The sequence below is a fragment of the Amphibalanus amphitrite genome, unplaced genomic scaffold, assembly GCF_019059575.1.
Source record: "Amphibalanus amphitrite isolate SeventyFive unplaced genomic scaffold, NRLGWU_Aamphi_draft 000669F_arrow, whole genome shotgun sequence".
NCBI lineage: Eukaryota > Metazoa > Arthropoda > Thecostraca > Balanomorpha > Balanidae > Amphibalanus > Amphibalanus amphitrite.
The window spans coordinates 36,613-58,311 of record NW_024882163.1 but is presented as its reverse complement, the minus strand read 5'-3'; the positions used below and the strand labels follow the sequence as shown (position 1 = coordinate 58,311).

Here is a 21,699-nt window from a genome sequence, read left to right as displayed (position 1 = left end):
CAACCTCAGTCAGGGGCAGGACAAGGGCCGTCAGATGATGGTGTGATCCGCGTGAGATCTGTGTCGCCCGAGTTGATCCACCCCAGGGATGATCAGTTTACAGCCGTGTGGATAGCGAGGATCAGGGGATCAGCGCGTTATCGACTCTGGGCTCGTGGCGCTCAGACAGTGTTTTATGTGGGCGGCAGGCCGACAGCCGTGGCCGGCGACCTCCCAAGACACACACTACGGAGCGATCCATACTGTCTGGTGGCTGAGAAAGGTTCACACCACGCAAGGACACGGATGGATCTAACACAGCAGTTCATCTTGGTCCGTATGTCCCGTGTCCATGTTTGTAGACGGGCGAGCCCCGTGCGCCTAACGTGGACTCTGTCGCACCCCACGCCGCCTTCACAACGCCTATCACATCACGCCATCACTCTTCAGAAACGGCATCCACCGCAGATGTGTCGTCGTATGTCATTTTAACCAGGCATGCTTCATATGCCAGTCCAAGCAGCGGTCTGTCATTTATCAGTCCAATCACAAATATCTGTCATACGTCAGTTCAGCAACAAATAACCTTCATTCTAGCCAGAGTAGCAGCTCCTTCATATTGCATGAGCGTTTGATAAATTCGTCCGACGCAATGTTACGTGTAGAGAACGACGAGAGACAATAACTGGTAAGTTGGTAATCACTGGTAAGGCACTGGTAATCACTGGTAAGGCAGTTCGACAGTGCGTCAGGAAGCCCAATCCGATCAACAGTTTCAAAAAGTGGTCTTTGGCAAACAGAGTGGGCACCGGGAAACAGTCCCAGCCCAGTATCGGTTGACCAGAAACCAGACACCAGGCCGCTGTTGCTGTGTCAGGCGTCAGCTGCCCCGTTGACCCGGTCACGTCCGGTGGCGGGCGCTGCTCTTACAACTTGCAGGTGAACGGCTCATCCAACAGCCCCGAGGGCAAATGAGACCTAACAGCAATCACCGCCTCTGAGAGGTACGCCTCTGTGCTACTGACACGTAGCGAATGAGTCCCCAAATACTATCTCTGTTTGCAAGAGACTCAGCCAATCCCATGGGCTGCGCGGCAGTTGGCCCTCACCACCGTAGTGAGATCTCCAGACAGGCTGGAGATGGAGATGGCCCTCTCACAGCCGGCACAGGTGAGCGGTCCCTCCGCCCCGCTCCTGTGGCGTCCCTGAGTCTCCCCTTCCTGCTGTCAACACCTCCCCGCCCCTCTGTCCGTCCGTCCAGACAAGCAAAACACCGGGCAAAACCAGGTCCGGGCAGGCAAAACACCGGTTCTCACCTGGTGCACGGGCTCTGTACGACCCTCCGGCGGTGGGTCACCGGATACGCCCTCCGGCGGGTCCTCCTTGGCCATGACCGGTGCCCCCGGTCAGGTCAGGTTACCAGTGAGGTCACAGGTCGGGTCACTGCACCTCTCGCTCGTCAGTGACCGCTGTCGACGCAGCACCACCTCACCGAAGCCAGGTAGCATCAACACTGGCGCCGCCGCCGCCGCCGCCGCCCCTCAACCTGGGCCGTCGCCGTCGCGGTTCACGTAACAGTGCCCCCGCGCTCTCCGCCCGGCTCACTGTCGCCCACACGGCCGGTGCACTGGTAAGTGAACGACGACTCACGGCTGGCCGGAGGCTATTTGTTAAAAACCAACATCGCCTCATGACGAAGGCATGACATCGCCTTCAGAGGGTCGAATGGCGAAGGCAGTCTCGGGCTCGCGACAGGCAAGTCGCGTTCAGTCAGAGACGACGCGCACCTGACCCTAAAGATTGACCAATTCGCCGTCTGTGACGACCCCTCAGTGACCGGACATTGCACTCTGACCTGGTATGAACCCAATCTCACCCTATGTGACCTTTCAGAGGTGTGACCTCCCAGGTCGACCCACAGGCAATGGTCAGTCAGTGCCAAACAACGACAGAGGCTGGGTGGCGGACAGTGTCAGTGGAGAGCCAGTTTTTGTCAGAGTCAGAGGCAGAGCGGTTATCAGGCGGGCCACTGTTCCGTGTGACACCACCCATAGACCTCGACACAAGCTTGAGAAGGTAAGTAACATGCAAGGTAAGTAGCACAGAGACGAGCCACTGAAAAAGGTTAAGGAGTTAAAATCAACCAGGGAGCCATGATTCAGACGAGCTTCTTCAGAAAATAACTCGAACAAACGCCCAAAATAAATGTTGTCAGATGAGCACGGAAGGCGTGCCACTCCCGTCACGTTTATCTCAGTCTCTGTCCGTTGTGTCCTGACCGGCGAGTATTAGGTAATTGGGTCGAGTAATGACCATTAGTCAATGAGAGGGCTGTGTTCACCCATTAGGTGGGTCAGACGACTATTAAGTCCCGTAAGAGGGCTGCGGACGGTAAGAAGACAGGTGGGCAGTGTCCGGCTGGTCGATGGGAGGAAGGGTCGAAAACGTCTGGCCAGCAGACGGAAGTCGCAGATGGAAGTGTAGTGCCCACTACCCAGGTCAGTGGGCGGAAAGGCCCGGGCAGCGAGAGAAGACATCGAGAGGCGGCATCTGGCGACATCTGCCGTCTGTCCCGTTACTGTCACCGGTGTCTCCGTGTCCGTGGGCGGCGCCGGCCGTGACGGACGCGCCGTGACGTCGTGAGACGTCCGTCCGCCCCGCCCACCAGCCGCCGTCACTGCGGCGACCCTCGGTGGACACTCGATGAGCGATGGTCGGTGGACGCACTGTGCTGCCATCTGCAGAGTAGAATCGAACTCGTGGTTCAGCCACTGCTCACCAGAGAGCAGGACATCACCACTGAGCAAAAGCGAGCACGAAACATGCAAACTGGTCTCTGAACCGCATGACAAAGCTAGCTTAGCACTTATAATGCTTCTAAGCCGCATCAAGTCGTGTTTCACTAGGCCAGTTATGTCATCACTTATTTTTTTAATATCCTTCAGGCGCACTGGCGTCTTGAACTGCGTCTTTCATACAGCCGGACAGCAGAACGGCCGCCTGGGCAGAAGTTTACCAGGGATCTGTGCCATGAACGACAATGCAATCAGGCAGTGATAACCCGGCGGTTACATCTGACTGCAGGGTACTGTCACCCGTTATATGTCACTTGATGACGGCCCTCTGGCCGCTGAGCTTCAGGAAAAGCTGACCTCACCCCGGTCACTCCGACCAGTCAGTCCAAGACCTCCTAGACATTGATCAAACTGGTCGGCTCACGGTCGTAGCGGTGCACGGTCGTCGTACCGTTCCCCATCCCCCACGACAGGGGGCGGATTCGCAGGTGAGGGCAGAGAGGTCGGTCGATTGCCGACCTCGAGTGTCGGCGGGCGGGGAAGACCACACCCTTGCGAGGGAGGGCACACAGCCAGCTCGAGGGCCACGCGCCCTTAAGGTGCTGCAGGCGAGCTGAAGACACCTACCACCACAAGTGGCCAGAAATGCACTACAACGACTCAGGGCGGCTTATAATGTGTCACAGCACGAACAATGCCCTCAGGACTACACGAGCATATTTCAGATTTGGTGTTTTCGTAGCCTCCTGTATATAAGTGGACAAGACTGTCCAGTGATTTTTTCAGACGCCTATTGCATTGCAGGCTGCAGCAGACACTTAATCAAGTCGATGTTTACAGATCACCGACATACGAACACTGATCTATCACTAGCTGTATCACTAATGGACCAAAACGGTCCGACATTTGTAATCCACGCAGTGATTCATCTGAGCGATTTCCGCGGACTATCCTCCCGTATCTGTCCTAAGACCACCGGGCCAGGGTCGTCAGTCGAGGACCTTCTCACGTCAGGAGCCGACGACCGGCCGGTCCGTCACCTCAAGGGCCGGCCGTGGCGCGGCTGGTGAGTCACAGGAAACAGTGCTTTAGCGCGGCGCCGGCCCCTTCGGCCGATACTGGGGAAGCCGCCCCCGCACCGCGGCTAAGCCCTCAGCCGAGCCGGCACACTGCACACATCACTGACGGCTCGGTCAAAGGGCCTTCTGGCATAAACAATGCTGCAAGAGCAACATGAGCTCCCTGGCGAGCACGGTTTCTATCTCACTCTCCTCCCATTGCTGTTGCTGTATTTTACCGGTGACCCTCGTTTTCGTGTCAGTTTAACCGTCTTCCTCGTCCCGTCCCGACACCTCAGTCACCCCAGAGTGTTGCGTTGCACCACCTCTAGGTATATCTCGCCATCTTCCTCATACCAGTTAGTAATCACAGAGAACCGCCGGACAGTCCTGTGTTGCTCGTCACCTGCTGCGCCGTAATGGTCGCGCGGTGACAGAGCGACAGTTACGCAGCACCGGTGACGATTGCGGCGCATCGACCGCTAGTGACACTGCGCCAAAAGGGAAACTACGCGCGAGGAAACTGGCAACAGCCGTCGAGGCCGGGAGCTGAGCGCCTTGGGGACGAGACGAATCAAATGTGCGGAAAACGCGGCCAACGGCCAGCTTGGCGCTACGTGTCAATGAATAATCCTGACCTGGCGATTTGAAAAGCCGACCCTATCCAGTGAACGACTAGCGTCGTCGTCGTGTACCTACTCAGCAAGATTTATCAAAGGGCGGGTGGCCAGGGTGCCAGACGAGACAGAATCTCTGGCTTTGTAGCGTATGCATTGAAATGTACAAAATGCCTTGCACCGGCGAACCATTCACAGAGCAGAGCCTTCCGGCACGACCCCGTGATCCCCGCGACACGTTTCTATCCCTGGTAGTCCCGCTGGACCCCACCCCAGGCTCCCGGCAGTCGGTGCGACAGGATGGAAGAGCGGGGGCGCCCACCGTCCGTCCCACAAACGGCGTTGGGAGTAAGCATGGTAGGGGAAGGGCGCACATTGTCCATCTCATTCCTTAGGACAGACTGGACCGTGGGAACGTGAGACTCGAAACGGCGAACTGTGGTGCGTTCGCTGTCCCCCATGGCCAAGACAAAAGCGATGCAGAGGACCTGGCGACAGGTAACCAGCGGCCGTGAGCCGGTGGTGGCTGAGTCTACTCGACTGCCCGGAAACAGACCGCCTGCAAGAAGCAGGCAATCAGCCGGCACGGCCAGAGATGCCTTCGTCTGGGATAGTAGAGGGTACCTGACCGGAGACCGTCGTTTAAAAGTCGCCTCCATCAGATGCCCCCCGGCAGCTGCTATGTCACATTAGGAGTTGTTGGAACCGACACGAGGGCATCACTTTTTACCACAAATACATGAGCCAAATAAGTGCGCATTACAAACAGCTTTGCGGCCGGCGCTCCGAGCTATCTTTTAAATACGCATTAGCTAGTACACATATCTGCGATCGCCGATCACTGGTATGGATCCGACCGATGGAATCAGCTCGTGTGTAGGATGTGCCTCATACTGAATAAACAACTGAATCAGTCCCAGTTATGTAAGACGGCACACGACTTTAAACAAAAGGTTCGGTTTCAAGTCGGTTTCAGAGTCTGATGCAACAGACAGAGTGCGGCGTCGACCGATGTCCGCTTCAGTATTCGTCGGTCGCATGGGTCACCGTGCAAGCGATTTAAAAACACTATCCTAGCAGATGTAGATTTTGTCGTGTTCGGAACCCAAATTTTCGCCTGGTATGACAATGAGGATGACGTTCTATTCTACGGAGCATTCAAGCTGGAACCAAAATGTTAGGAATGGATACATCACTGCTGTCAACTGGATGAAAGATAGGTAGTTTATCACATATTTTATTTTTCCTATGTTCCATGGCCTTATTAGTCGAGCAGCAACCCTGCCCCCGCTGCCGAGAGCGACAGGCGGCCCGCTGAGATGCATCCCATGTATGTACGTTTGCCGAGCAATACCCTCCTGTTGTCGCACGACCCCGGCGGAACACTACCTTCTCGCTGTGGTGGACGTCCTGCGAGCGGCCGCGTTTCAGCGTCGGCGGCCGGATGACCCGCCGCGGCGGGGCGGGCGGCTCCATGACGACTGTCACCGGCTGACCTGGTCACCGCATGGTGGGTCGGCCGAGGGTCAGCGTAGGACGCGTGCCTGTCGACACAGCAGGGCACACCGGTCAATACGGGCGGTGAGGGGGCACAGGTCCGCGGAGACGGCTGGGAAACGGCAGACATCGGGAAGGGGAGGGCAAGGTCAGTCCGGACAGGAACTCCCAGTCAGAGACAGCTGAGGCTGCAGACAAAAGAACTAAGCCTCAGAGGAAGCGCAAAGGGGAGGGAAGGGGACTCACAATGGTACAGCAGGGACATTACAGGCTAAGATGTGGTACTGCATTGTAAACTGAGTTGCAGACAGGTGATTTAGGGCAGTCTACCAAAACAATGTCTCGTACCTGGCGGGCGAGACGTTCGAGCCGACCGAATCGAGAAGCACCGCAGAATCAGAGGGCACACGTCACGATACGCAGCAGCGCAACACGACACCCACACCGACAGGTCAGGGTCACTCCATTATCGATCACTCGACAGGCCGCACTTAAATCGCGGCCCACACACGCACAGGGCGATCGTCGACGCAGAGCTATCGAACAAATACAGCGCTGAGCTCTCGACAAAACACTGATCAAGCGACAGACGGAAAGATCATCTCTTGAACGAATGTCGTCACACAAAGACGGTGTTTTGTAGCGAGCACAACCAAGGTGTCGCTCGTCACGACTTTAACCGGAAAACATTAGCGAGCACGGGACATGAAAAAGGCACAGTACGTATGATGTAAAGTCTGTCGGCGCCACACTAGTTGCATCAACCAGTGCAAAGCCGGGACGGGCGACGTGTAGGGAGGGATTCTCCGGACGGGCCGATACATCGAGCGTTACTCCAAACATTCTACAGTGTCGTGGCCCGTCCAACCACGGGCCACGCCCGCCGTCCGTCTCACGGCACTGCTCTGCGCTCTATATCAGACCCAGCTGGGAGGTGTTCACGGCTGACTGGCGCGTGTTGTGTGCAGAGCGGCCGTCCAGCGCGCCGGCCGCCTTCAGACCGGTGCCGTGAGACTCGGCCGGTCGGCCGGTCGGTCGGTCCGACCGGCGCGGAGCTGTGCAGACCGGCGTGGTAAACTGAGACGCCGCGACGTGACGAGGAGAGCAGCCCGGCGCCGCGCCGCCGGCCGCGGAGCAGACGTGCCGTCACGTCTGGCCAAACCGGCTGAATTGGCCCTGATGGGCATCGCCGCAACGCCACGGCGCCGCTGCCGCTGGCCCGCCGCATGTAGGTGTGTTCGGTCGAGCCCGGTGGGTGGACCGACAAGGTGGGTTTGTTGGCGGCCGGAAAGTTAACCCGCGCCCTGGTGGGGTCTGTTTATAACGCGACCTGGTGGGGGGGGGGGGGGCTATTTTTTGCCCCCCCCCCCTCGTATCTCCGAAACTACTGGACGGATCCGCAGAATTCAAACGGCGTTCGAAAGGCCTGTCAAATTTGTCGAAGGAAACCAAATTTCATTGACCTCGGGGTCACCGATGACGTCACAGGTCAGGTCAAAGATGAAATGTTTCACCGTTCACGGGGCTTCTAGGGAATGCGCTATAACACCGAGGAAAACGCATTTTGTCGAGAATCAGCGGTAGGGCGTCAGTTGCCTAGTAGATATGTTGCTATTAGAGGTCACTGGCAATACCAGGTCAGGTCACAGGTCAGGTCACCAAGGGTCACAGGTCAGGTCACATGAGCCCAACTTTACTAAGGTTGTGTGATACATGTTTTATGGCCAATTTTTCATTTCCAACTCAATGGTGTTGGTTATAAGACTATCAGGTACGGCTTAGGTCACTTTCTGGTGAAGTTCAGGTCAAGGTCAGGTCAAGGTCAGGCCAAAATAGGTCAAATTTTAAAGTTGATAGTTTTGCATAAAATGGGTATTGATTCGATGCAGCTCGTCACGGGGAGTCTAATGGTGGTCTTTGTTTTGCGCTACGGGGTCTAGAATTGCTAAAAATTGAGTTTGAAAATTTGACGTCATCAATTTTGAACAGTTTTTTCGCTATAACTTCGCCAAAAAAAGAGGTATCAATCTCAAATTTGGTATGTGGATGGAAGGCGGTAAGGACTATCACATATATTCCGGTTTTTGCGAAATTCAAAAAACTTTTTTGGATTTTTCGATTATTATATCCAAAAAATCTATTTTTTTATTTTTGGGGGTCAAAATCTAAAAATTTCAAAAATCCGAGATAGCAGTTTTGTAGCCCTGTCCAATCTACAGCTTTTATGTCTTTATCACTTTTCTGTGTTTGCAAAGCTATAGGCCTGACAGCTCTTCCCGCGAAACCCTTTTTTGGGTCGAAAACGGCAGAACATGACGTCACTCTGACGTCATTTCCGGCCAACCTATCATAGCCTTTGAAAAAAAATTGGTCACAATGTGTAAAATTGATGTCCGGGAGGGTACTGAAAGTTTGGTGACGATCGGCGCAGCGGTTCTGGAGATATATCGAAAAGTCTGGAGGGGGGCAAAAAATAGCCCCCCCCCCCCACCAGGTCGCGGGTTAACCCTATTAGTGGCAGGCTCCTGGCTACCCCATATTAGTGACAGGGGGGGGGGGCTGTTTACGACCCCCCCTTGATATCTCGAGATCTAACGGGCCGATTTTCAAAATTCAAACGGCATTCGATTTGGCTCAACGAGATCTACATTTCTAAAAAAAAAAATTAAAAAATGTCAATAGGGGGGTAGAGGGGGGTAAAAAAGGGCAAATTGCAGATACATTTTAGACTGTTTATCACGGCCAGGTTTCTGAACCAATCTTAACGCAACTTTTGCCGATCGATAGAGAATGAACCAGGAATTCACATGGATCCTAAAAATATGCATTTTCAAAAATCATAGGCGGATACAGATCATTGAGATCGGGGGTACACAAAAAGTATAGTAAATAAGGTTTTTGTTGGTACTGTTTCTAAAAAGGGTGGCAATGGTCTTGTTATGTTACAATTTTCTTATGAGAGAACGACTAAAATTGTATTGGTCATGCATAGGCGGTGTCAGGGCACCTATGTTGGGAGGTAAAAATAACCCCCCTTTATGGACGCCTGGATCCGCCTATTATAGCAAAAACGTGTCAAAAGAGGATGCACAATAACTTTGTATATGTTATCACATGATACCTTTCATTCACTGTTCGTAAAACTGGTGCAGCATCGTGATCTTCGCCCAAATGACTCGCTTCACGAATAGGACCCCCCAATTCCCAGTGCTCTGGAGCCGCCCCTGGTAAAGTTATGAACTTGAAATTTTCAGGGAATGTGCCCAATTTAGTTTTAGGAAAAGTCAGAAAATTTCAGCATCGTAGCTTCAGCGGTTTCGGAGATATTCCCGAAAAACCTGAGGGGTGGATAAAAACAACCCCCCCTGCCACTAATAGGGTTAACCCGCGCCCTGCTGGGGGGGGGGGGTGTTTGAACACCCCCCCTTGTGGTTTTTCGCGAATATCTCAAAAACGGCGGCGCGGAGCGCCGCCGTTTTTGGTACACCTTATCATACATCAATTCTACACATGTTGTGAAAATTTCAGACCAAGGTCATTCAAGGTCAGGTCACCAGGTCACTTGAAGTGACCTCACCTCATAAAAACTTTCAATGTCTGTCATAGCTACACCGAGTGACCGATCGCTTTGAAACTTTCAGCGATTGCTAAGAGCAATAGCATGTACAAAATGTATATCTCAGAATTTTGATATCGATGACCTAAGGTCAGGTCAATTTTGCGACCTCCCCATTATAAGTCAATGGGAGAAAATTGAAATGCGCCTCTTTTGGAGGAAAGACATTATAAACACTCCCAAACACCGAATTACAAGTGGTTTAGACACACTGAACTTGAAAATGGTGTCCGTGACCCTTGTTTATGCCCTGAGGTCATCTTAGGTCACGAATGGTATCTAACAGTTTTTCGCAAATAACTTTTGATAGAGGCATGCTAGAGCGATGAAAACGCCTTAGATGTGTTCAGCTCGACGATACGGATCGACTGATATGCAACATGACCCTTCCCGGTCAGGTCATGACCTTGACCTGAGGTCAAATTTTCAAGTTGACCTTTCAAGGTCAAGTTATAGTTCATTCGATGCGTCTTGACGAGAGGAACACGATGCCGGTAAAAGTAAGCTCGTACAAGGCTTGGGTCAAAAGTTATTGCATAAAAACTGTTTTCGAAAAAATCGGCTATTTTGGCAGTTTTTGCCCCCTGCAGGCAAAACCGTTGACGTTAGGTCAAATCTGAGAGAATTACTCAGAAAGGGCGTTAATAGGGCTATCGAATGCGCTTTTCCGCGGCGCTGTAGCTCTATTGGTTCCCGAGTTATGCGTTGGCTTCTTGGAAGTTTTCGACATTCGACCTGGAAATCGGCGAAATTTTGCCTTCAATGACCTCTGGTGACCTGACCTTTGACCTGACCAAAAAATTGACCGAAGTGATTTCGTCATTATTTTTTACGCTCTTTCGAACGCCGCCTTCCGCGTATCGCTACGTGGCCCAGGAGCCGAGTTACAAGGGGGGTGTTCAAACACCCCCCCCCCCCCAGCAGGGCGTGGAAATCCAGGACCCCCAGCAGGGCGCGGGTTAACGCAGTGGCCAAGACACAGTGACGGAATAAATAATCCATCTACGCCCAGTCACAGTCTACTGTCTATATAGTTCCTCGTCTAAAACTGCCTTGATGACAGAGCAGCGACAGCGCTCCGTTTCCCGTTACCAGCGTAGACACCTGTACGGTAGACACCTGCCGCCGACAGCTGCGGGCGACCGCGCCAACCAGACGCCGACCACCCTGTCCGCGCACAGACTGACTCAACTCCGAGACAAGCCGCCTCACCACAACGTGTCAACACCTGAGACCGGATAGCCCGGGGAGGCACTGCCGTGTGAATAGATAACGGTATTCTGACTAGAGCACGGATCAAAACTAAACTGGTCCTGCAGTAGACGATCTAAGCTGAACGGTGACCTTGCACTTGCCACAACCCTGTAGTGCCCTAGAAATAAGAATCCGGGTTTACTACTGCACAAAATTGTGTTAACATTTACATATTGTACATTTTCAATTAGAACGCTGTTCAATATAAAAAACACGCACTAACACAGACTTCAAATATCGGTAGCTAATTGATGAAGTGACACAGATCTAAGACCTCCGGAGTCCGGAATTACGGCTGACCGTTATCGCCGTGACGGGCGATACCGACTGTGCGCCGTGATACTGGTAAGATAACGTGATACTGCTACGATACCTAACACGGCCTGATAACGCACTTTCGTGCCCTGACGGACAGCCAGAGTGGACGCTGGGGCCTCAGGCCGACATCACAGCGTGGATGACGCAGTTTGTCTATCATGGTTGTGACGAGAGTCGTAGCTGACACACTTCATTCTAGATCACAATATACGAGTATCTCGGCACGCAAATGCCAATAAAACTGGGTGATAATGCAAGTTTTCATTGTAGAATAAACCTCAGCATCTAGGCAATATTCTATGCTTTCAGTCATGTTTATACACTTTATAATTAACATATTGTCATGTTGGTTACCTACTATCTATAATTTCAATTTTACGTACATGCTGACAAACAGACAAGAGGCAGCATCACACTACCTTAATTAAAATTTAAAAGCAATGCAATTCAACTGAGAAGCTACTTGAAATGTAGGACCAACTTGTCAAGTCACTATATAATCAAGCTAACATGAAAGCAAAGATAATCCTAACTGATTGCTTTTGCTATAAGCTTTGCTCAAATGCGTCAAATCATGTCAGATATTTCACATTTGCAAGTCAGTCTTGAATTCATGGGTTATCAGGCAATTATTTGGAGGAGGATGTTATGTTACAGGAGAGGCAATTAGGCTTCTGAATCTTCTTTTAATATTGTGGGTACTGGGTAACTCTAATAACCTGTACACAGTAGGTAATCAGTATGTTGAGACAAAATATGTTATTGCTATGTGGTTGGTACTAGGTAAAAGGTACCTACCAGATACCTATTCTGCCATGCAAAGGCAAAAACTACTATGTTGTGTCAGGTCATGTTACAACTTGGGTCAGGGGTTGGACGACCCAACATAGTAGTTTTTGCCTTAAGTTTGTACAGTAGTATTCACCTATAATGTAATTGTACAATAACCGCAATTAGCTTCCAAGGTTCTGTGCTCATGAAGTGTGATGATGACAGCATATCAGATGCTGAGTCATGGGGTCTCAGTCTGTACTCTGTGCAGATGCTAAGGTTCCCACTCATCAACACAAACTGATGAAACTAGAGTCCAGAGATGTATCCTGCTGAAAAATAGTATCCTTGACACCTAGGTCATCAACAACTTGAGCTGAATGAAGCACAACAGCCTTCAGAGTTCAGCTGTTGCTCTCTGGCCACCATCTTAACTTAAGTCAGGCTGGAAGGAAAAACACTAGGCACAAAAGACATAGGTACACTGCTCAGTGCTCACATCAGAGAGAGACAGGATGATTTGATTTCATCCCTTTGCAAGTGAGCACTCTTTCAATAACTGAGGAAATTACAGACAGTAGGTAGGTAGTGGTACCTACCTATGCAGCAAAAGGAGCTCGGAAGGACTAAAACAAAACCCTAGACATACAGAAAGCCTTTTCCTTTTCACTCTTTATTGTCTCGTGGGGGCATCGCTGCAATGCTATTTCAATCAGTTAGGGTATGGATTCAGGTTAGCATTGTGAACGACATACGACATGAGCCACAAGGTAATGTCCCAAAATTTGTCGATTTGGGACTTGGGTGGGAAACGACATCCAAATGAAATTTATTTCCCACTCTCGCCACCAATTTTTAAGAACAATTTTCACTCCCAACCAAGAAAACCTAGATTTTTTACCTATAGAAAGAGCAGTTGTGTGGATGCCCGATTTAGCATCAAGCATCCTACACCTTAGAATAAAATGCACGTTTTTTTGTCATTTTTCACTCTTTTTGGATCTAATCGAATCAGCAGTTTTTCACTCTCTCCTCTCTTTTTGGTGGGCAATTTTCCCCTCTGACACCCAAGAAAAAACTCAATTTTGGGACACTGCCACAAGGGAAAATGAAAAGCATTAAAGGAAATAGTTCACTTTTTAACATGGGTTTGGAACTGGAATAGCAGTTCCGTAGCTTGGGCTGAGACGAGCATAAATCAGGAGCTTTTACAGCCCAACGATCACCCTAGGCAAAGATATTCTATTTCTCGTCCCGAAAAAGGTGTCTTGCGTTGAAGATGTGTGCCTTGCATATATTTCCATCCAGTATGAAAAGAGCATGGGTCCCGAAAATTCTTCAGAAACTAGAGAAATTATCTACGAGAACTCTAGAGAAATTCTCGTACTGATCAATTAGGACATTCAGGGGAACATTATCAGATCAAGCAGATCGCCCAAATGCCGGTGGCTGCGATAATTTCTCTGTTTCTGAAGAATTTTCGGGACCCATGCTCTTTTCATACTGGATCGCGTGTGCCTTACAGAAACTGAAAAGTTCTTCCTATATCAAAATATAGAAAAAAAAATATTTTGTTATAAAAAGGTTTTATTTTCTTTGCTGATTATTTTGAACATAAAAAATAATAAATCGTTGCAAAAAAAAATAATTTTGTGAAAGTGAACTATTTCCTTTAAGTATTGAGGAAAAGTATATTGAAGCTCATCCACATGTCATTTGCTTAAGCCCCAAGAATTCTGTGACGCAGTTCAACAGATGAAAGAGCAATGAAAAAGGTGTGTAATTCAATTAGAACTCACCGATTGCTCCCAATAATTCAAATTTCAGGCGGGTGGCCCGTTGTCAGCACAGCAGTGGCCAGACGGTCAGGATCAGTCTTTTCTCAGATGTCCGGTACTTCTCACGATTACTGATTACTGGTTCAACGCCACTTATCGAGCAAAAATATCAACAAAACCGGCTAAAGCTACGACCAGCAGCACCACACACAGATAACGCTCCCTTCTCTTCAAAATGCGAAATAGCACTGTGGAAATATTTATTTTCCGGATACTGCGGCGATTACGCCGCATACATATCTGAACGCTGCAGCTAAATACAAAAGTCGGCGAAATGACTTTCAGGCTCACGATCGTCAAAGGTTTTGAAAGAGAAAAGATGGCCATGAGAGGGTGTATATCAACGGTAACTTTGTAAACGTAAGAGAGAAGCAGCCCATAACCAAGCAAAATGCAAATTTCAAGTCCGATTGACTTGAAATGCATTGACAAGTAACTAGTGCAAGTTGACCGATTGCAAGCGATTGCACCAATTACTTTCGGTCTTCGAAATGTGGCGCTAGGCAGCAGATGTAAATTCATCTAAGGCAGCAGCTGTGGCGCCACCGCTAAGAGGAGCACAGCGCCACCTGTCATCTTATCCCCGTTTTGGAAGCTATCACCATGGATGAAGTAGGTACTCCTGGATAGGACACTCCCTATTCCCCAACACTAGCGCCGGCGACCAAGCGGCCGCCCTGGTGGCGGAGCTCCGAAACATCGGCGGCGAGTGCGCCGGCGGCCGCTGCACCGGCTTGCGTGCTAAAAACGCGGTAATGGGGGGCGAAATTAGCGAACTTTAGCTCATAAGACACAATTTCAGACACTTTAAACATAATTTTTAGTCCTTTCTTATCATTATTATGGCTCCATTTAGTCACTATCACATACGGAATCATTACCTGATGCCCATAAACTGAGCCGGTATTCTTGACTTGCCGATGCAATTTATCATCAAATATCATCGTTCCTCGGCAGTCAAACAAGTTCCTATTGATGATTTAATACAAATATCAACTTATTTTCATGTTATAGCATAAAACTTAGCTTTATTCTAACATTAGCTCTTCGGCTGTAATCACGAACCCTCACTTGTCAGCAGAATTTAAGCAACTTCTTAAATCAAAACTGGGAAAAGAATATTTCCATGACATTCCTCAATTCCTGTTCTACCAGGTTTACAAAAATTTTCATCAAAATCGGTTATAGGTAAGTAATAAACGACAAAAGTATACCAAAAGACACGCTCCGCCCATAGCCCGCAATGCTAAAATGGCGCCAGCGCCCTCGCCGTCGGGAAATCCGCCGCCGCCGCCGGGTGGTCGGAAAATCGGCGGAGTGTCCCATCCAGGAATACCTAATCCATGCTATCACAGTGGCCTCCCAATATTGCCCAGACAGAGCAGCGCAAACACATGTGGACTGGGAACTCAAAGCTACAACAGTGGATATAGCCGTCGCCGTCACAACGTCGAGCGGCAGTAAATAGGTTCTGGCTCATCAGTTCCTGACAGTCGACGTTATTCCAGGAAGCATTCCAAAGATCGGCAATTTTCAATCCAATGATAGTAAATGCATGCACGTTGGAAGGACTCTGAACAGGCGTACAGTTCACGGATTTATGTCATAGCCCATAACGTCATAACCTTATGTCACGGATTTCTGTCATATGTGTTAGCCACCAGGCCACTTCAACCACCACTGATGGTCTTCCATCGCCAGAACATTTCATATAGCCGTAACCGAACCAATGATACACGCCAAGAGAATGGGTCCACGCGTATCAGACGAGAGAACCAAGTTGGGATTGGCGACTACCGTGTAATTTACAAAATGCTTATTTTCTAAAAAGCATCGAAGCATATATTTTCGATATTCATGCAAATGGCGATAAGTGTAAAACAACACAGGCATCCTGTCGTTTTGACAAGAACTGCACTCAGTCGTTACTCGTTAGCATACTTATTGTGGAAGACACTGGCGCAGTTCATTATGAACTAGCTCACTACACCTTGGTATCAGCCTCATCCCCCTCCCAGAGTGGCTGAGGTTCTGCGGACCGCTCTGAGGCCACACACTGTTCTGCCAGCGCGAGCAGCTCCTCGAACACAGTGTCCGGAGCGCGTGCCGCATCCACGCGCCGCCAGTAGGGCGCCCACAGCTGCTCGTAGTTGGCCGCCACTCGCGTCTGAAAGTCGAGCGTCTCGTAGCGCTCCTCTCCGAAGCCGGCTCGGCGAGCCGCCTCCTGGGGCGCCAGGTGGAGATAGAGTACCAGATCGGGCCGAAGCAGGCCCACGTCCGGCTGGCGGCACCAGTGCAGCGACAGGCCCGGCTTGGCCGCCGAGTAGGCCACGCCCGAGAAGGCGTATCGATCCACCACCAGACTGACGCCGGCGCTCAGCAGCTCGCGCATGCGCGGCAGTAGCTCGGACCGGTTGGCGGCGAACAGCTGATGGACCACGCGGTCGTCGACGGTGCCGCAGTCGCCGCCGGAGAGGTACGAGTGGATGAGGCCGCCGATTGGCGTGCTCCGCTCTGGGAAACGCATCAGCTGGGCGGGCGTGCCGCGCGCAGAGAGGGACTCCACCAGGCGGCGCGCCTGGGTGGATTTGCCGGCCTTGTCTATGCCTTCCAGGACGATGAGCGCCCCACGGCGACTCGCTGGTGATGTGACCATCTCTGAAGGACGGGTAGCACCCCAGGAAGGAGTTAAAAGTTAGCCTCGGGTTGCGATACAAATTCATGCATACAAAGTTGAGTCAGACAGCCAGTTATCACATGAGCCAACAGTCAGGCATGGCAAATGCCACCTCAGAATAGACATCTATATTCATTTTTTGGCTTGAATTGAGGAGATAAATTGTAAAACATTGGGAAGGCATTCAGCAGATTCACTTTCCTCCAAAGCTCAAATGCATTTGCTGGACAGTTCCACTCCCCCTCCTAGTGCAATGATCAGTGGGAGACGAGTGGGTACCCAAACCCATCAATCACAACTGGTGGTTTGACTTCCAAAGTTAAAATGCCTTATACTTAGATGAAACTGAAAAAATAGCAAAAAAAAAGTTAAAGGATAGGTAGATTCCATCACATGAATGCATAAAAGTGAATTATTTTAGTGATCTTTCAGTTTCCTAACATCACTATAAGTAGATCTTGATCTGAAAAGTTCATAGGTACGATGTGAGTTTATGTCATGATTCCAGAATGGTTATTTGTTCAGGAATATTTTTTTAGTTTATTAAGTCATCGTCGACGGGGACACCCCATTTAAAGATGAAGTCCTATCTATAATAATACAACACAAAACAATGACAAAATCATTAAAATCACGAAGAGCAGCTGCACATTTAGCAGGGCCTCGTCTAAGGAATTTTCACTGGGGGGGGGGGGGGGGGGGGGCAAAGACTGAAGGAGCCAAACCTAGGGTACCCCCAAATCCTGTTTTCTCACCGGATTTAGGCCACTTGTTTTTCGTCACAGCCCTGAGACCATGATTTTTTAACAAAAAAGCAAAAAAAACTGGCAATCCGAACCATGCTCGTATAGGGGCGGGGGCGGGGGGTATCGAACGGAGCCACTCGGTTTTTCGCAAATAACTCGCGTAAAAAAACGGCCGATCGCGACGAAACTTTCAGTATCCTCGCGTCAATCAATGTTACACCTACCTTAAAAATGTCATGACCCTGACCCTAATGACCTTTGACCTACTTTTTGAGACCATGTTTGGCCGCAATCGCGGTTATGTCGGCTCGCATTAGCCGAGCGTTTGCAGTCTTTTCGTGGTTTCAAGCGTTCAAACATGGTATATGATGTTGCCCCCATGCATTAGGGTGGGTGTCAGGGTCACCGGGAAGTCAGGTTAGGTCATTGACCTTTGATGACCCCTGTTCACCTTTTCGAGTTTTACATGTTTCTAGACTAGTTTTTGGAGCTGAAGTCGAATTTAGCAACCATTTGAACATTTACGAAGTAGTTTTAGTGCCTTCGTAACATGTTACGAAGCTGTCAGAGGCGGTTGCCATCTACTACGAATACCCGGCAAAACCCTTACTGGTTGACTTGACCCGACCCGGCCTAAATGCATTATGATCATAACTAACATGACATTCGTGATCAGCACCCCGAAAACCCCCATAACAGCCTCCCTTTACGACGTCCTAACAGGTACCGATTTTCCCGACTTTCGGGTCATTGACCTGACCTGGAAGGTTAACCGATGACCTAGGACCTTAAAATTGGGTATCATCGGCTTTCTCTCGTGACGGGCAGCACGGTCGTTTTTTTTTCCGCGAAGCTCTAGCTCGATCAGGGGCGAAACGGCAAGGGGGTCCAACGGACCCCCCCCCCCCTCCCCCTATACGTTCGCGGCTGGAAAGACACCAATACGGGCGAGGGTTAAGATTAGTGTGTTACCCCCTCACATTGCCCCACCAGACAGTGATCAACATACTTATACGTGTTGGCCGGCGTTTGATTGAGTGGGGGGGGGGGTTAAACACGAGTTGGGTCACGGGCCAGCTGCCAATTGACAATTTGCTACTTGGCGCTCTCAGCTGAGCCCTGAAATTCACAAAACTCTGGCTTTTTCCCGTAGCCATGAACAATTGTTGAACAAATTATTTAATGTTTCTCGTTAAATCCATGAAAGACTCCTAATGAAAACGTATTGCAGAGAAGGTAATTTTGTGAGTTCACGTTTTGACTGGGGGGGGGGGGCAAATGTTGGCCACTGGGGGGGGGGGGCAATCCGCCCGACTGGGGAGGCAATTGCCCCCCCCAGTTAACATGTTAGACGAGGCCCTGACATTTAGCGGCTTCTCACATAGTCAACGACACATCTCATGAATGTGCTAAAACCATCGAAAAACATATCAGATGTCGGTGAGGCCCTAAAATATTCATTGATCAGACGTGGTGCCCTCGTAAACAGACCATCTCTGGCTGTACACACACGTGCATATGACACTTGAAATAGTGATAGTTGGCGACCGAGCCTAACAGGTACAGATATACAACTCCGTAAAAGAAAAGCCGAATCGATCCTCCATTTAAAAAACATTGCGGATGAATAAAATGTCATGCTGCACCATGAATAGCACGTCATGAATAGCAAAATAATCATCTAAAATCCAAAATCCCAATCTACAGCATGCAGAAAAGCAAAATAAAAATATAAAACAAGGAACAGGCCAGCCCACAAAAATAGCAATGTTGACAAGATTTCGGGCAGACTGCAGAGGTACTCAGCAGGTGCAACTATATGGTGCAGTGCAGATTTTATGTTGAAAGCTCAGGGCCTTCCTTGACAGCTGGCACTTCGCTGAACTGCTGTGCTGGCGCAGCATTGTAGATGAAGATGATATATGTGAGACACAACGGGTCAGCCAGAAAATAATAACCATTTATGCAGTTTTTGTTACTCATCAGAAATGAGTGTTGGAAATTAATAAGCCGTGGCGAGTGGCCCATGCAATGTGTTCTTTTCTGCTTATGTGCATGTCATGACAATGCCTTCTGAGACGAACAGCTGGAGAGCCATATTAATATGAAGCTGGATTCCTTTTGTCTTTCCATCCATCTAGCCTTGGCATGCTGGTATTGATGGAATCTGACTAGGTCAGTTGACTGGGTGAGGCCGGCATCAGAGTTCCCGCCTGCTTTGTGTGGACTTGTAACCCTGGCTCACCCTGGCTAGTTCCAGTACTGGTACTGCTTTTAGTTTCTGCTCCCATACTTTTCAGTCTAAGGAAGAAGAAAACAATAGGTGAAACAGCATACCTACCAGCAGTTATTGATAGATTGAGATCAAGATTGTGCGGCAACGACAACACAGGTCAGACTCAGTCACAACTCACATGTCACATGATGCATGAGAATATGGAGAATACACACAAGGTGAGCAAGACAAAGATAAATAATTGAAGGTTTGTTGCCAATAGCTCTAAAATACTATTCCTAGAAGTGTTTTTCAATTGAAAAACAAATCTGAGTTCCTTAAAGGGACCCTCCCACCTTAACATTAGTTTTGAGTTGAGATAGCCAAGTTTGCGGCCAGGCTCAGAAACCACCATTTATCCTGGTCGCAACCCCCGCAGCTTTATGGTGTTCAAGAAATTTCTTCTCTTTACTTGCAGGGTGGGACCAGCGTGGTCCCTATCTCTTAACCATTACGGGAATCTGATGACGTCATCAGGCTTTCGAACGTCCGTTAAATGTTTGACTAAAACGTTTTGTAGCACGCGGTGGTATATGCTGCTTTGCGCGCAACAAATGCCGCACTTTCAAATAAAGTCGCTAGGAACAGCGGAGATCCCAAAAAGTAAACAAAAGTAAAAGTCTAATATTTTGAAAACCGGTGAATATTTTTCGATGAAATTTGGTAGATATTCGTTTTTGCTCTTTCTGAACCGAGCGACATCACTTTCATGCCAATTCAGTAACTTTTTGGAAGGTGGGAGGGTCCCTTTAATCCCTGACAATTTGGCAAAAGCTGCCTGAGATCAGTTAAGAGACCCAAAGGTCATGCTCGAAACAATGTAGCCATCACAATACAAAGTTGAAGTTTATCAATACGACAATGATACAGCCTTGCAATTTGCACGCACTAACGTCCAAATGTATACTTCATCCAAACCACATCCAAACTCAAACTTCCTGCACAAACTTCACCCTGTTTGGTAAAACCACGGTGACTATAAACCAGGGTACTATAAACCCTATAAACCATCAATAAGCCGTTCAATTCTCCCGCGCAAATTGAAGCTTAAAATAAAATAAACACAAACCTGTTTAGCCCATTCAGTAAGTGCTACTGCTGCTTACCAGCGAAAAACTCAGTTTTGACCAATCACAATTGATGAGGGAAGATGAGGGGAGTAGTAAAGTAATCTTGGATGAGGGTTGGATGAGGGTGGATACCGATGACGAGCTAAGTAGCCAGAAACCGATGGTCATTGGTGAAAATTATTTGCTATGGCGTCATTTAAATTAACATCGATTTCACCAGCAGAAGACATGAAAGCGCTGAACAGGGTGAAGGGTACGTACAGCGAAGAAGCGGCAATTGCGGCTACATGCGGTGTATATGTAGCGTTTCATAAAGGGGCTACGACCACTAAATAACAATCTTATCAATGGAACGCTAATCAACAAAAGGGAATAAAAAAGATATAACGATTAATGAAAAGCCATTTCAAAATCAGTTTGAGAATATAAGCGTCCCACAGTTTTCATCCAATGGTGCTAAGAATGTAAAGTGTCTGTATTACCAGTAGCGCCACCACCAGGGTTCTGGTCCAACTGGCAGATGGCGCTGCAGGTGCGCTCTCGTCGTCACTTCAGGTGACGCCATCTACCGGCATTCCGGCAGGCAAGTAGGGATATTTTGATGCAGCTATATTCACTGGATCAGACACCGTGGCCAAGAGGGTGGAGGGATCCTGGGGGCCTCCTCTCTACAGAGGGCCTCCTTCCCACAGAGGGTCTCCTCTTTACAGAGGGCCTCAGTTAACCTACAGAAGAGCTCCTCTCTACTGAGGAGTCAGAGGAGTCAGTCAGAGCGGCCGCTAGCGGTCAGACACAGACACTAGCGGTTATTCACAGGAGGCCCCAGGTAGCAAGAAGGACCGATCAGGCTGGTCAGTGAGTCCTGCCTGTCCTGACGTGATTTTTGGGATTCCTGTGAATTTTGTTCGCCTCCGACGTGATTTTGGCCAACGTGGGCCTTGGGTTCGCGGGGCACTGATTCCATCCTGGGGCTCTGAAAGCCCCAAGGGACTCACTGAAGGGAGGAACGAGGAAGGTACGCACCCCGCCCCCTCCTCCTTCCTTGGGTACGTCCCTGCGTTGGATTGTGCGCAGTGTGCGTCTCTGAACTCAACTCATGTCGGCAAACCTATCTATAAAAACATAAAACTAAGTCAGAAGGGACATTGTCACGCCAACGATGTTTCCTTGACTCGTGCACCTCTGCGA

At 49.5% G+C, this 21,699-nt stretch overlaps 2 protein-coding genes across 18 annotated transcripts in view; both read right to left on the bottom strand.

Moving 5' to 3' along the window:
• LOC122364326 (mitogen-activated protein kinase-binding protein 1-like) overlaps positions 1 to 14,339 on the bottom strand; it is a 69,459-nt gene extending 55,120 nt beyond the window's left edge. For 4 of the 5 annotated variants that reach the window (XM_043334582.1, XM_043334586.1, XM_043334585.1 and 1 more), the window contains exons 1-2: positions 13,705 to 14,339; positions 5,839 to 5,993 (exon numbers count right to left, since the gene is read on the bottom strand). In XM_043334582.1, the coding sequence (XP_043190517.1) occupies positions 5,839 to 5,925 (87 nt within the window). In that variant the 5' untranslated portion in view covers positions 5,926 to 5,993; positions 13,705 to 14,339. Of the gene's footprint in view, positions 1 to 1,295; positions 1,453 to 5,838; positions 5,994 to 13,704 lie in introns of those variants that run through there. The other variant, XM_043334583.1, reaches the window with a different exon arrangement.
• Positions 14,340 to 15,559: 1,220 nt separating this feature from the next.
• LOC122364327 (thymidylate kinase-like) lies at positions 15,560 to 20,750 on the bottom strand. Of its 13 annotated transcripts, none has more exons than XM_043334591.1 (3): positions 20,548 to 20,750; positions 19,412 to 19,467; positions 15,560 to 16,401 (listed from the first exon to the last, which is right to left on the bottom strand). In XM_043334591.1, the coding sequence occupies exons 2-3, from the start codon at positions 19,455 to 19,457 to the stop codon at positions 15,728 to 15,730; spliced, it is 720 nt and encodes a 239-aa protein (XP_043190526.1). In that variant the 5' UTR covers positions 19,458 to 19,467; positions 20,548 to 20,750; the 3' UTR covers positions 15,560 to 15,727. The 13 variants fall into 13 exon arrangements, with proteins under 13 accessions (XP_043190526.1, XP_043190525.1, XP_043190528.1 ...); XM_043334590.1 differs by having other exon boundaries at positions 20,511 to 20,555; XM_043334593.1 differs by lacking the exon at positions 20,548 to 20,750 and adding an exon at positions 20,450 to 20,513.
• Positions 20,751 to 21,699: the final 949 nt, after the last annotated feature.

What these genes read in the sequence shown, in the direction of transcription:
- LOC122364327 (XM_043334588.1), bottom strand. Translation starts at nt 19,127, where the DNA reads ATGGTTATTATTTTCTGGCTGACCCGTTGTGTCTCACATATATCATCT. An exon ending in AGCGAAGTGCCAGCTGTCAA is followed by an intron (nt 16,402 to 19,027) that starts GGAAGGCCCTGA and finishes CCCGTCCTTCAG; the next exon opens with AGATGGTCACATCACCAGCG.